The 16,609-nt window shown below is 40.0% G+C and overlaps 1 protein-coding gene across 2 annotated transcripts in view; it reads left to right on the plus strand.

Moving 5' to 3' along the window:
* LOC126092586 (WD repeat-containing protein 26) overlaps window positions 1-16,609 on the plus strand; it is a 146,152-nt gene that overhangs the window by 102,755 nt on the left and 26,788 nt on the right. For both annotated transcript variants that reach the window (XM_049908273.1, XM_049908274.1), the window contains one exon: window positions 12,566-12,774. In XM_049908273.1, the coding sequence (XP_049764230.1) occupies window positions 12,566-12,774 (209 nt within the window). The remainder of the gene's footprint in view (window positions 1-12,565; window positions 12,775-16,609) is intronic.

Raw genomic sequence — 16,609 nt, forward strand, 5'->3', positions numbered from 1 at the left:
AAAGCTGACGCAGTCCCTCAGCCACATACTCCCGACGATCAAGTACCACGGTCGTGGAACCCTTGTCCGCCGGAAGAATGACGATGGACCGGTCAGCCTTCAGATCACGGATAGCCTGGGCTTCAGCAGTGGTGATGTTGGGAGTAGGATTAAGGTTTTTTAAGAAGGATTGAGAGGCAAGACTGGAAGTCAGAAATTCCTGGAAGGTTTGGAGAGGGTGATTTTGAGGAAGAGGAGGTGGGTCCCGCTGTGACGGAGGACGGAACTGTTCCAGGCAGGGTTCAATTTGGATAGTGTCTTGGGGAGTTGGATCATTAGGGGTAGGATTAGGATCATTTTTCTTCGTGGCAAAGTGATACTTCCAGCAGAGAGTACGAGTGTAGGACAGTAAATCTTTGATGAGGGCTGTTTGGTTGAATCTGGGAGTGGGGCTGAAGGTGAGGCCTTTGGATAGGACAGAGGTTTCGGATTGGGAGAGAGGTTTGGAGGAAAGGTTAACTACTGAATTAGGGTGTTGTGGTACCAGATTGTGTTGATTGGAATTTTGAGGTTTTGGAGGGAGTGGAGCTGGAAGTGGGAGATTGAGTAGATGGGAGAGACTGGGTTTGTGTGCAATTAGAGGTGGTTGAGGTTTGCTGGAAAGGTTGTGAAGGGTGAGTGAGTTGCCTTTCCGGAGGTGGGAAACCAGGAGATTGGATAGTTTTTTGAGGTGAAGGGTGGCATGCTGTTCTAATTTGCGGTTGGCCTGTAGGAGGATGCTCTGAATAGCCGGTGTGGATGTGGGAGAGGAAAGATTGAGGAGTTTTATTAAGGATAGGAGTTGACGGGTGTGTTCATTGGCTGAGTTGATGTGTAGGTGAAGGATTAGGTGGGTGAGGGCAATGGATTGTTCAGTTTGGAACTGGTATAGGGACTGATGGAAAGAAGGGTTGCAGCCAGAGATGGGAACTTTAAGTGTGAGGCCTTTGGGGGTTATGCCAAATGTCAGACAAGCCTGAGAAAATAAAATATGCGAGCGTAATCTGGCTAGGGTGAAGTGATACAAATCTGATACTCTCAGTTATTAATTTATCTTTCCATTACTGTATTCATATTATATTTGATGTTTAAGCAAATGTAATTTTAATTGTTAGTTCTGTCTTTCTCTCGTTGTGATAGATGTAATAAAGTTCATTACTTTTGCCGTATATGTTTGAGTGGCAGTCAAATGAAAACCAAATCCCTGCCCACCCTCCCCCTCCCAGTGGTACCACGGAATGGTTCTGTTCAAAAGTAATCATTGCACATGTTATGATATTTATCTCAGTGGGAGATGAGATGATCAATTTCTGTTTTGTGGAACGTGGTTGGCAGCTGCCAGATCCACAACTACATCTGCTCTTGCACTTCCTTGTCAGACTGAAACCAACATCCATGCATGTCTTTCTTCAGGTCACCAGTAATGTGAAAATCACACAGTGAATGATCTGGGCTGTGCAGAGGATGTTGCATTGTTTTCCAACCAAATCACTGAAGCATAGCTGTTGTCAGATTGACAGTGTGGGCAGTCATTATCATGCAACTTCAACTGCGGGGACCCTCTGCTCATCAGGTTCCTTGAACGTAGAATCACAATCAATGCTCAGTGCTATGAAGACACTGTGCAGAAACTGTGATGTGCAATGAAGTCAAAATGCTCAAGAATGCTGTCGGGCAGAATCATCCTGTTGCATGATAATGCCTGCTTTTACACTGCCAATCGGATGAAGGCTATCCTTGAGTGATTTGGTTGGGAAACATTGCAGCATCCTCCGTACAGTCTAGATCGCTCACCATGTGATCCACACATTGTGTGTGACATGAAGATACACATGCGTGGACGTCCATTTGAGTCAGACAAGGAAGTGCAGGAGTGGATGCAGTTGTGGATCCATCAGTGGTCGACCACATTCTACAAAACAGGAATTGATCATCTCATTTCCCAGTAGAATAAATATCTTAATGTGTCTGGTGATTACTTTTGAATGGACTGATTCCATGGTCGTGTTGTGGTAGCTGTTTGGTTTTCCTTAGACTGCTCCTAATGATTAAGCTTCTTTATTGTTTGTTTATAAATCACAGTCATTCACATAATTGTCATCTTATATGTTCTCTGATTTAAGCTATTATTGTTTGCACAAAGAGCAGTTAATACTACATTTATTCCATTTATTACTCAGAAGAAGAAATAATTAAACCAACATAAAGAGTTTATTCATAACTATGAGGGTAATCACAAAGTTTTAATTATCACCTAATACTCACAAAATTTGGTTACCTGTAGAGGCAATATGTTTGAGAATGGTACTGTGCTGAATGACTAGGATGTCATCACTGAGCAATAAATCACCCTTGGACAGCTTTCTCAGACACTTCCTGTTGACAACCTCCTGTAACCTTGTAAGGAGATATCAGTAGTGCTAATGTGACAGTTTGTCCCAACAAGCACCACACTGCCATATCAGTCCCAATAAACAGTCATCGCCACCTTGGACAATGATAATTGAGTCTCCACCTTTTTTGGCAGTGGTGAATCCACATTTCCACTGCTTGCACTGCTGTTTTGTCTCCTTTGTCTGAGTGATACGTCCAGCACTCAACCAGGGGTATTAGATGGCTACAGAAGTCATCTTCTGGATTAGTCTGACACTGTTGCAATATTTTTGTTGCAGCCTCTGTTTGACAGGCTTTTTTAATGGGCATGAGCAGCTGCAGAACCCTGTAGGCAGAAACCTTAGTCCTGTTCAGAATGTCATGCAAGATGCTGAAAACTGATCTGAGACTGATTTTTACTTTTTCCACTGCCATTTTAACTGTGGTACATGATCCTTGAGCACCACAGCCTCAGCTTCTGTTGTGATTCATGGTTCTTCGCAGAGAGATGGTCTGCCAGTTCATTATTTGTCATTCAGACTTGATTGACCACACTGTACGCATCTGTGCCACCTAATCAGTGTCATACGATTCATATAATGATGTGCTGTCACTGTACTTTTCCACCAACTCCAAATGGGTTGTTGCAGTGTTGTTCCCCCATAAATGCAGAAAATGAGTTCTCTCACTAGGCCCCACTTTATCAATGTGCTCTGCCCTTTCATTTTTGCTCCAGAAGTGGCAAGCTTTGATACTGTGACATGGAAATTTCAATGTGTATCAGGACTACACACATGTACCAGAAGAATTACATGATTTTCTTTAGGACTGCCCCTTTGTATCTTCAAGATTCCAAAATTTGACTGCAAGTTATCATTGAGAGATGCTCCAAAAAGATGTACACAGAGATGGCAGGGGGATCATTGCCTAGCTGTATTATTAGAGTGGATGACTAAGAGGGACTAGAGTCAGAAGATCGCGAGCTGAACAACTGTGTGTGCCTTGTTTGTGTTCACTGTTTATTTCTCTCCACTGCAGCTTCATGCTTTTCTTCAAGGTACACTTATGAGGAGAGGAAACACCTTGAGATCAGTCTAATCAAATTGCTGGAGAGTGCAAGATGAATTCTTACCAAATAGAGTCTAAATGTAGCTTTTAGCAAAGTAGTGGAGCATAAACAAACCATCAAATCTTGTGTATCACGAAGTGCTAATGCGTAAGCCAATTGCCTGCTGCATTGTCAGATCTTGTGAGGTCTGTCCAGAAATGTTTTTGATGTTGATTCTGAATCAGTATAGGTGAATAGTCCTTCAGATTTTTTACAGCTAGTTTGTACCCATTTGTCAGCCAGCTCTCCATCTATAATAAATTCACTGATGTGGGATCTTGCAATACAAAAGCTTTGGTTCAAGATACAGGTCTTGCACTTCCCCCCAAACACACATACAGACTGATTATCTTTTTCTTCTTAGAATTTCTTAGCCAGAAGTGTTTCAGTTTAGACACATCTACCAGTAGGAAAATACCTGATGGGAACAGCGTCTCTTATTCTTATGAAGTAATACTGTGTGAGGTGTAAGGTCTTTTCTCACTGCCATAATGATGGAAAGGTGTAAATTTTACTGTGGTATTAGGTGGTCATGATGAATGAATTGTTTTGGAAACAAGGCATTACAAAAGTTAAATTTCATTTTTCGTTTGTATTAGATGGTTGTAAAAATACCTTGGAATGTTTAAAATAAATTCATAAATAAGTTTGAATATTGGTGTTCTTAGGTAGAAATGAGACATGTCACTTTTATACTTTCCTTAATATGAGACAAAAATTTGATTCCAAGTGTCAGTGTTCCTCACGACTCATGTACAGCAACAAATTTGTGGAATTAGGTATACTTTCCCTTATTGTTAGTGTTAAACATGTGCTGGAAAGTAATCTTTGGAGTTTGCAGGTAATGATACTACCAACGAAATCTGAAGCATACTACTGTGCTACTAATGAATTGGTTATTGTAAGTTGCTGTATAATAAATGGAAACAAAAATAGCACCTCAAGTTCTGATTTTCCAGTCACAATAGATCTAACTATTTTTGTGTTTGCTTTTGTGATAACTGTCACTTTTAAGCTTCAACACTTTGTTTTTTAAATATTTTTGTTAATAATACTCCATTCAGATAGGAAATATTTTTAAAACTGATTCTGCGCCTCCAGACATAGGACAGCTTTTATACACTTTCTTTTTTCTTTATAATACAAGGTAGCAATGGGAAAATTGTTTATACTTCTACATTACCAATGACGGCACCATTGCTGACCCTCTTGAAAGTGGCCTTCATCTCAACCAGCCTATAATAGCCCCCAGTGCCACAGATGTTCCTCTTATCTACTCTCATCTGGGGTGACTTTCTCTATCTCCTTATTGCCAGCCTCTGTGGAACACATGTTACGTCTTTGCTGCAAGTGAGTTTCTTACTTAGTACATTTCTCTTTATATTGGTATTGTCATTTTTTTAAAATTAGGCATATCTGTTTCAAACACAAGTGTCTGCATTATAAATGACAACTTAATGAAAATATAATTGTTAGTAATGAGTTGGGTACACTAAACAGCACAAGAAATTGTATTGAAAGATTCTTCTTCATCTGTTTTGTTGGAATATGATACAAGTGTATGCCCTACAGCAGTGGCGGAGAAGACATCTTGAAGTTGGTGTCAGATTGACGATTATATTCTCGATTGGTAGCAAAATGACATTATTTTAGAAATTGCTGATCAAGGGGGAAAGGAATGCTATAGTGGTACTATGTGTACATTTTCTGATTGATTTATTTACATAGCACCTTTTGAGAGAAAGAACTCTCTTGATTTCACTCAGTATATTCTTTTTTTATTATTATTTGTAAACTCTTCTTAATGAACTGTTATATATCATTCTTACAGTTGTGTGTATTATCTCAGTTTCATTTTCAGGTCATGATAAGTTAGAATTTCAATGTTAGTTGTGTCCAATTAATTTTGCACTACAGTGGTGCTATGAAATATTAACAAAGTTGTAAAAAGCAACAATCTGCAAAAAACGATGGAGTTGTCACCAGTGGAAGTAAGTGCCTCCTTCACAATGTGGAATGTGATTGGAAGAAAGAGAAATACATAGAAAATTGCAAAAAGCACTGAAGGAACAGATTAACCATTTAGTGAATAGGCTCTAGATGAATTTAGAGAGGGTGGGGTGGGGGAGGGTGGGGTGGGGGAGGGTGGGGGATATCACTATTTAAGCTTTTTGGATGCAACAAAACTTAATCTAATTAGCACATACACTGATGCGCCAAAGAAACTGGCGAATACAAATATCTATTTAAACAGGCAGAATATGGCGCTATGGTCAGCAACACTTATATAAGACAACTACTTCTGGCACAGTTGTTGGATGAGTTAGTGCTGCTACAATGGCAGGTTATCAAGATTTGAGTGAGTTTGAACTTTGCGTTATAGTTGGTGCACAAGCAACGGGACACAGCATCTCCGAGATAGTGATGAAGTGAGGATTTTCCTGTATGATCATTTCATGAGTGTATCGTGAATATCAGGAACCAGGTGAAACATCAGATCTCTGACATTGCTGCGGCCAGAAAAGAACCTGCAAGAACGTGACCTACGACAACTGAAGAGAATCATTCAACATGACAGAAGTGCAACCCTTCTGCAAATTGCTGCAGATTTCAATGTGGGAGCATCAACAAGTCTCAGTGTGTGAACCATTCAATGAAACACCATCGATATGGGCTTTCTGAGCTGAAAGCCCACTCGTGTACCTTTGATGAATGCACGACACAAAGCTTTAAGCCTCGCCTGGGCCTGTCAACACTGACATTGGACTGTTGATGACTGGAAACATGTTGCCTGATTGGATGAGTCTCATTTCAAATCGTATCAAGCAAATGGACATGAATGGGTATGGATACAACCTCATGAATCCATGGGCCCTGCATGTCAGCAGGCTGTTCAAGCTTGTGGAGGTTCTGTAATGGTGTGGGGCGTCTGCAGTTGGAGTCGAATGGGACTCCTGATACATCTAGATACGACTCTGACAGGTGATACGTACATAAGCGTCCTGTCTGATCACCTGCATCCATTCATGTCCATTGCACATGCTGACAGAGTTAGGCAATTCCAGCAGGACAGTGCGACCCCACACATCCAGAACTGCGACAGAGTGGCTGCAGGAACACTTTTGAGTGTAAACACTTCCACTGGCCACCAATCTCCCCAGACATGAAGATTATTGAGCATATCCGGGATGCCTTGCAGCATGCTGTATTCTTATGGATTTATGGACAGCCCTGCAGTATTCATGGTGTCAGTTCCCTCCAGCACTACTTCAGACATTATTCAAGTCCATGCCATATCTTGTTGCAGCACTTCTGTGTGCTCACGGGGACCCTACATGGTATTAGGCAGCTGCACCAGTTTCTGTGGCTCTTCAGTGTGTATGCCATTATACAACTGTGTTTTATTGCTTTTCATTGTTGTTCACTAGCATTGGCAAGTAAATTTTCTCACTGACTGCACTGATAATTTTGTGACAGATAGGTATGGACAAACATTTTTGCTTTGGTAGTGAATGGAATGAGAATTGTTAGCATTATAACTATTCCTTTTCATTGATGTTTGATGAAATTTATTTCTTTGTAGCTGTGTTGCATTAGGTCATTACTTGTACACTACACTCAGTGGATTAACATGTTCACTCTTACTGATTTACTAGCACACACAATTTCCAATAGTCTATGAGGATGGAACTTTCACCCTGTGGTAAAGTGTACTTAGAAGCAAATATTCCTTACAGTTGCCTTATACAGCAAATTTCTGGTAACTGGACACATGTGGTAGAGCATAATGTGTGAAAGCCAAAGGATAGACTGTTTTTTCCCCAGCCTTACATGCACTAACATTTGTGGATTTTATGGCACTATAAAAGCACTCGGAGGACAGGAAGGAAATTTTAAAAATGTAGGAAAGTTTGGTGAATAGCTAGAAGTGTGTCGTAATGGAGATATCTAGGTATGCCAGTATATTCTGTATATTTTTGTGAAAAGTTTTACAGAACGTATCCAAATAATGTATATTTTTCAGTGAGTTTTAAATTGGTGTAACAAAGAGCACCCCTCTTGTAATCCTCATATGCCACTTCATAAGCAAATTGTATAGCCTGAATGGAGATAAGGGCTCAGCCATTGTGAAGATTCATTCAAACATGACATTGCTACTTATACAGGTTTCAGTGCCGTTATTGAACATGACGTTTCATAACAGTGATGATTCAGTAGCATCAGAGCAATCAAAACTCTGGCAGTTGAACTCAATGTCAAATGGTGCAGCTGATCAACATCCTTCTCAACAACAGCATTAATGAACCATGCAGGATTTTACAGATTGTTAGCAAATCATTGAACATTATCAATGTGGCATTTAATGATTCCATAATTAGTGATATTGTTTTGGAATGAGTACCATTAGGAAGAGATTACTTTGCATAATTGAGTAAAACAGCACACATTTATTTAGCTCGTAATGCACATCACACACACGCACGCGCATACACACGCACACACACACGCGCACACACACACACACACACACACACACACACACACACACACCCTATAATTCTTATGAACAGCCAGTTTAGATTGTCCTAGCAGAATGCTTCTACAGTATGCATGTGTCTGCCATTGTACACATGGATATTTCTACTGAATGGGTAGGTGTAGGTTTAAGACTTCTCAGTTGAAAGGACTGCAGTTCAGATTCATGATGAGACATTCAGATTTAAGTTTTCTGTAGGTTCCCCAATAACTAAAGCAAATGCCAGAATGATTCTTTTCGTAAGTATATGGCCAGTTTCTTCCCTGGCCTTTCAAAATCTGAGCTTGTGATTTGCTTCTAATGTTCTCATTGTCGGTAGGATGTTAAACTCTATAATCTTCCTTCTTCTTTTTTGTTTCTCCTGAATGAAGAATATATAATGAAAGAAAGAAATTACACAGTAAAGCCATCTGATTATAACAGCTTTACATGTGAAGCATACTCAGGGTAAAATAAGAATATTAGGAACATTGATCTCTTAGTGGTTTATTTCATCAGTTGCTATACTCACAAAGCATTTCCATGTGCATGAAGTACCTAATTGTCTTTACTGCAGTTCAGAACCACTTACCTGATGGGTCCAGCAGTTGCCACACTTATTATGCTGTATTACATTTTAGCTTATACTGCAGACTACATAACACAGCACGTTAGTACTATCCCAGATAGTTTGATTGCCTCTTGTAATCATCCACAAATATATTTCCATTACATTGATTTACCATATATTTCTCCACAGCAGTTTTACTTATCTGTTATAATATCAGAATCAAACTTTAAACAGTCCAGTAGTATTCATAAATGGAAATTTGTTATTTACAGGCACATTGAGCACAATTAGTTGAAAATTTCTATGATGTTTCATGAAATTCTTGTTGCCGTAGATGAATACAGTGTCAAAAATGAAAAATACTTGCTTAATTTTTTTAATGACTTTCGGTAACAAGGGAGTCTATACCAACATTACTTTCTTCATGGCTTTAAAATTATCCTCTCCTTTAGCTGAGCAGGTTAATATTCAGGCAAGAATTCTCTCTGTATTCTGTGCTGAACAGGTAATTTAAGTAGAGTAAGACTGCAATAGTCCAGAACTCGATAATCTGGTAGACCCACTAGACTGGCATGCATACTTTTAGCTCAGTGCTATTGACATTATAATGGACAGCTTTGAGAAACATCAGAAACATTCGGCGTGGTGCCTTATGCAACAATTGTCTGCCTCAGTTGGCTGCTACCTTCTCGCCAAGATAAGCTGGTTGCATTGTTAGCTTTGTGCTAGTATAAATGATGCTGAACCATCACTGGCAGATACCAGTCCGATGTATTTCATGCCCTTGACAGTGTTGGGTAAGTGTGCTATTCCTGAAGACAGTGATTCCAATGAAACAGTACAAAATTCTTGGTAGCAGTTTTATTAGTAACCTTGTTCTTGTTCTTTTCAAATCTGTGGTACATATTTTATTTTGTAGCTAGTGTGCAAAAAATTATTTATGTACAGTACATTGAACTTTTTTGAAACTTGGAGCTTTAAACTGATTTAATAGAACAGTACCATATTTGACTTCTACTAAAGTTTTATTTTTACAGAAAAAGTACAGCATAATTTTGATTTTTTTAATACTTCAATCTCTTCTGTTGTGTTTAATAAATAAAAGTTCATTGATTTTGTATGTTAAAACTAGAAGTTTTGCTTATATCCCTTTTTTTAAAGTTTCTGAAACTGATGTTGATAATCGGGCACATTTTATAATCTGGCATTGACAGAGTCCTGAATATACCAGATTATCAATGTCCTACTGTATTTGTTTTCATAGTGGGCTAGTGAAAAATTATATTTTGCCAAGTGAGATAAATATCATTTCTCTGCTTGCTAATTACTCAAAATAGGGCAACCAGAGTGGTATTGACAGACACAGAAACAGAATCCACAATGTTAGTTTAGAAGATTTCAGAGCATTAGAAGATAGCTGCTTCATCAAAATTAAGATCTGATTTATTACCTACAGCTGCTATCTTGTTCCTTCACAGCTACTTTTGCTCACCTCTTTTATGTCTACATCTTTATCATGGTGTCTCCTATTTTCAGGCTGTACCTCTTTGCCAAGAGGGAATTAATATCAAATTTCTTAAAACCTAAGATTTTACGCAATTTTTTTTTTTTTTTATTTACATGCCTATAAACTCTGCTCTTGTTGCTCCTGATTGTGCTGGTGGTAAGTAAGTGTTCCTTTCAATTTCCCAATTTTTAAATTTTTTTTTAATTTTTTAAGAAAGAGATATTGTGATTTTTGGTCTGACAGTAATGATTGCCACTTCTTTTTAATACTGAAATTTTTAGTGACTAAGTTTTTGGTTGTTCTTAACTTATGTATTTGCAACCGATAATTCCTCTGTTGGCTGTTTTTTGAGTGTGAAAGTTAAGTGGAGGCCAATTTTCCCATTTTTCTTATTTCTTAAATGTACACACAGCTGTGGGCATGTCACTTTCCTCAGTCTCTGTACAGATGGAAAAAAATTATCCCCATTTGTATATTATCAATGATTCATTTTCTTCTTGTTCTTCTGTCCCATTTCCTCCTTGTTCCGCTCCATGTCCTCCTCCTAATATTTTACAATTTCAACTGGATCTTGTTCTTCTGATCACCAAACACTATTCTTCTTTATCTCTTGTGGCGTTTGGGCATAGTCCAATGGTTGTTGCCCCTCTGTTAATGACATTCTGCCAACATTGAGTCAATCATCCACATGTTAGTCTGTCATTGTTTTCTCGGTGTTGTCCACAGTTTAAGATGTTTTATGGGATCTAATGCTGTCATAATTAGACTGCTTTTATTCTAGTTCTTTCATCACTAATATGTTCCTATTAGTTTGTAGATGAGATCCAAGATACTAGAATCAGCTTGCCATCTTTATTTTGCCTTTAACATTCACTACTGAAAGATTAGGACCAGTTTACAAATACTCAGTTTTTGTGATATTTAATTGTGGTCCAGAGACTTAATTGTGGTCCGGATCAACTGAGATGATCATATCATGCAATCTTTCTGTTTCTTTGTTTGTTGTGAAATAATAGAATTAATGATGATGTCTGGTGGAGGCATTTAAAAAAATTCACATCTCAACCACTTATTTATAATTGTGACAAATTGTTGAATAGGGGGGTATCTAAATGTTGTTTTGAGAGTTTAATGAGTTCACTGAAGTACTTAATGTAGTCTGCGCAGTTCAGAAAAATCTATCACTGTACTTTTAGTTGGATGCTGATTGTAGTCCTAATCTCTCTCCTGTGATGAATCATGTTTTGCTTGTGTGGACGTAGTCTCACTTCATTATCATGTATGTGCCAGTTATCCCTTTTGCCAGTTGCTCTCTATGTATTTCATTAATAATGACCAAATATGCAAATAGCTATGCTTAACATAGCTACTACTATAACTTATGATTAAATTTTTTTAACAGTTTATGTTTATATGATCTCACTTAACAACTAACTCACAACTAATACTATAAAGAAAAGCACCAAAATTTTGCAAATGGACTCTTCTCTTTTAACTCTGCCCCTAAGATTATTATTACTATTATTACTATCTTACTGAAAATAAAATGCTCTAATCACATGCTTTCATTATTTTTATTGATTCTTTCCATTGTGAGGCCACATTCCTTAATGCAACCTCAAAGCTAATTCTACAATGTTGTGGTGGTAAATAGCTAATGTTTTTGTGCATTCATTCAAGGAGGAGAACCAACACAGAAGCTTGCATATGGCTTAGTAGTAAGTTTTATGCTCTTATTCACACCAATCAGTTGACATTTTCTTTATTTGGTTTTGATTTAGATACAGTCACTGAATTTTATTGGAGTAATAACTAGTTTCAGCCATACATTATCTGAAGATGGGAAATGTATGCTGGAACCAGTTATGATTGTAATCATATTCTGTAACTGTGACTAAAATTAAAAGAAGTATATAATGTGTTAGTCACTCAGTGTGGAGTTTATTGAGCTGAGTAAATCGTTCGCTAATTAGTGTATGCATTCCCACTTAAGCATTGCTAAAGAGTAGAATTTTAGTGTGCATTTAATGTCACCTGCAGGATGAGTTGATTTGAAAAGATGTCACAGTTTGTTTGTGTTGTTAGCCTGAAAATTTGTATTCCCTAATAACTTTAGAGAGATCACGGCTGGCCATAACCATTCTTTATAGTACATTGGAATAAGCACAAGTTTCAATGTCAACATCACAACCTAGTCATTAATTACTATGGTTTTTGAGGATGCTGATATTATGAAATAAAATGTTATGTGCCTGTTGGGTAATAAAATGACTGGTTGTAACTAGTGAAATTATTAATAGAAAATGGTTGTCAGTATTCAGTAAATCCTATAATTCATTATATTGTCTGTAACTTGTGTTATGATGTGACATATGTGTCTATGTGTTCATTTCTGAACCCACTTAGAAAAATGAGGTAATAAAGTAATCAGAAATTAGTTCCACAGTCATCAGCAACATATTTTTATACCAGTTTGCAGGAAGATCACCCTGTGATGGCATTTTCCGTAAATGCTGCAGATCGCCTTGCATTGTTAAATGTTGCCACCCAGGGTGTACACTTATGGGACCTACAAGATCGTTGCCTTGTGCGGAAATTCCAGGGAGTTACACAAGGACATTTCACTATACACAGTTGCTTTGGTGGAGTCAACCAGGACTTCGTTGCCAGTGGAAGTGAAGGTAGGTAGTACTTACTTATGGAGTGCCTACTGTTAGACATTTGAGATGCAGCTTTCACTCAAATGATATGCATGTATGCCACAAAAAAGTCAGCATATTGCTGTATGCCTGTGTCAATTCAATAATGGTTTGTACTGTTAGTGCACATTTTAATTTACAAGTTTCAGAGAACTGCATTTGTCATCAGCAAAAAAAAAAAAAACCTAGACAAAGCCACTGGGGTGTAAATCCAAACTTTATATTTCTTGTTTAGTGCTGTCAACAAAAGACATGACAGTTGTGTGTGATGTATTGTACTAGACGCCTGCCAAAGTCATAAGCGACAGGCAGAGCTAATTAATACCCAAGCTGTTCAAGTAGCTAAAGCTTGAGGCACTGTGGATGTTTGAGGAGGCATTGTGGATGCTTCTGTGATTAGGCAAGAAGTGCTAACTGTAGTAACCAAGTAATACACAAAACTGATCCAAGTGACGCAATATAGCTTTATTCATAAACTTTTGAACAGTACTGGAAATAAGCCTTTCATGACTTCACATATAACAAGACAAGAAAATCATACAGAAGGTGCAACATAAGTGATACACAGAGCAACTGATGTGAGCAGCACAAACTAAAAGACCGTGCTGCTCAGCGCATATAGAGGCGCGAGTTGCCAGTAGACAGTACAGCGGAGACTGAGCTGTGTACATGCTCCCTACAGGTGGCCTCTAGGGGCTGGTCTGCCCTGATAACATTGACTGTTGGTTTAAGTACATAGGCATGGTGACACTACACTGGGCACACTCACACCCACAATCAAACCCACTAGTAGCAGTATACAGCACACCTCTGCCTTGTGTGAAGAGGGTGCCCAGGTGACGGAGGAGATGTCAGCAGTCCTATGAGAGACACATCCATCGGATCTGGAATGCCAACTGCAGAGTGTGAGATGATGTGCTGGGTGGGTACTGGTACATAGGACCAAAACGTGTGGAGACATGGGCATGCCCGAGGGCAGTGGGCCCAGACAGTGCATGACAAAAGCACTGGGAAGGAGGGTGCCTTTGCCATATCTGTGTCGCCATCAGCAAGCAGGTCCTGGGGGGCTGGAGACATTGATGATGATGATGATGATGATGATGATGATGATGATGATGATGATGATGGCTGAAGCAATGATGGTGAGGTGGCCAGTGGATGTGGCCCGATGGAACAGCAGGGTGTGATAATGGACCCGATGTCAGAGACAGACTGAGGTCTGCTGCCGGGAAGCTGGAACCCCAGGGCACTGCACATGGAGGAGGCAGCCAATGGGCTTGGGGTGGAGGGCAGCGGGACGGGCTGTGGTGATGGGGGCTGTATCCACAACTGGTAGCTTCTGGCAGTGAACGGGACACAACTGTTCAAAGTGGTGTGCCATCAGCATGTGGGCTGTACGGCCATCGTGAATTTCGCATCCCGGTGACAGACAACAGTGGCCAGTATCCATTTGGGCTAGTGACCAAATCCTCGTGCCCACACTGGCGATCCCAGTGCAAAGCAATGGGATGAACCTGGCTACGGCAGGTGCAGCACAGACTGCAGAACGTGGAGGAGTATGCGTGACTGCCAGTCATGAAGCAACTTAGCCAGGCTCTGTTCCCCCAGAGGCGTGAAGTGATATATGGTCAGAAAACGGAGACAGGCATCGTCAGGTGAAGAATCCACTACAGACTTTTTCATTTGAGACATGAACATACACATTAGTTGTTCTGTCTCATCATTTGATTAAGGGCGGAATGGCAGAGCAATAATGTGATGAATAACGTGATTGGAAAAAAAGCAGTTGAGAGGTGTGAGAAATGAACTGGGGCCCTTATCAGAAACTGAGGCACGAGGCAACCCCTTGATAGAAAAAACCCACAAAAGTGTTTGAATTGTGACGTCAGCCAATGTCAACACATAGTGGAGAATGTAAGGAAACCAGGAAAATGCATCCACAATCAAGAGCCAATATAAATTCAAGGTGACCCATGAAGTCTATGTGAATGCATTCCCATGGTTGGCATGGAGTGGGACAGAGGAGGAGGAGGAGGAGGAGGAGGAGGAAATTAGTGTTTAACGTCCCGTCGACAACGAGGCCATTAGAGACGGAGCGCAAGCTCGGGTGAGAGAAGGATGGAGGAAGGAAATCGGCCGTGCCCTTTCAAAGGAACCATCCTGGCATTTGCCTGAAGCGATTTAGGGAAATCATGGAAAACCTAAATCAGGATGGCTGGAGACGGGATTGAACCGTCGTCTCCCGAATGCGAGTCCAGTGTGCTAACCACTGCGCCACCTTGCTCAGTGAGTGGGACAGGGGGAACAGGTATGCCTTGAGAGCTGCTTATTGTTGGGCACACTGCTCTGAAGCCACAACAAAAATGGACAATTCTGCCGTCAATCGCCTGCCAATGAAAATGTCTCCCTAGTAAACAGTTTAGTTCGCAAAACTCCCCAATGGCCCTGGTCGAGAAGGTATAGAACCTTGCACTGTAATGTGGCAGGAATTACTACTCTGGGATAGAGGTCTTCCGTGGACAACAGCAAAACACGATAAAAACAGAGAGCAATACTGTAAGGAAAAATAATTGCACAGGGGTTCCAAAGCCTTACCCGGCAGTTTCTTTTTCCAGTCCCGTTGAACAAACTAAATCATCTGACAGAGAACTGGGTTGGTGACAGCAGCAGGTGCTATGTGCAAGCTCATAGTTGGGAAACCCTCAAGTGTGACCTGCATTCCAGTATCAAGATGGAAGCAGAGCAGTTCTCAAAGATCAAAGTGATCAGGACCCACGGAAAATTGGGACACAGTGTCCACATTGGCATCTTTAGACGTAAGTAGGAAATGGATTTCGTAATTGTAGTGAGACAAAAACAGCAACCAGCATTGTAGGCAGTTTGCTGCTTTGTCGGGAAAGGAAGTAAAACTGAGTCATCAGTTTTTCAGTTCATTTGCTATATTCTTTGAATGTTATTTTGATTTTATATCAGCTACAGCAGAAAAGCCTGTCACATATATGTTGTATTAAAAAAAAAAAAAAAAAAAAATCTGACTGTTTTTAATTGATAATATCTCACTTACTACACGACATTTTAACATCTTTATTCCTCCAAAATGCTGCAAATATATGCCATTTGAGTGACATAAAAAGGAAAAAAATATATACATTTAATGTGTCCCATACACCATTCCACCACCACTTACTCCAGTCCGATCACAAGCATCAACTATCCCATCGAAGGCAGGGCTATCCGTGAAACCAGTCATGTGATCTACAAGCTAAGCAGCAACCACTGTATGTCATTCTACGTGGACATGACAACCAACAAGCTGCCTTTTAGTATGAACGGCCACTAACAAACTGTGGCAAGAAAAAGCTGGTCTGCCCAGTTGCCGGACACGTTGCCCAACACCACATTCCTTGTTTTAATGACTGTTTCATAGCCCATGCCATCTTGATCCTTCCTACCAATATCAGCTTTTCTGAATTGTGCAGGTGGGAACTCTACCTGCAATATATCCAATATATCCAATGTTCCTGTAACCCTCCTAGACTCAACCTTCATCAGCCATTGTCCTTCACCCACCTATCCCCTTGCTTGTTCCCACTCCAGCACTACACAGCTATCTAATTCCACAAGCACACCCACAGTCTTTTTACTTCTTACCTCCCCCTCCCCCCCAGTCTTTTTACTTCTTACTTCACCCCCCCCCCCCCAGTCTTTTTACTTCTGTCCCCCCCCCCCCCCCCCGCCACACTCAGTCTTTTTGCTCCTATCATCCTTACCCCCACCCCCAATCTAATCTCCAGACTACACATAATTGCTCTCTACC

Source organism: Schistocerca cancellata, chromosome 7, assembly GCF_023864275.1.
Source record: "Schistocerca cancellata isolate TAMUIC-IGC-003103 chromosome 7, iqSchCanc2.1, whole genome shotgun sequence".
NCBI classification, from domain to species: Eukaryota; Metazoa; Arthropoda; class Insecta; order Orthoptera; family Acrididae; genus Schistocerca; species Schistocerca cancellata.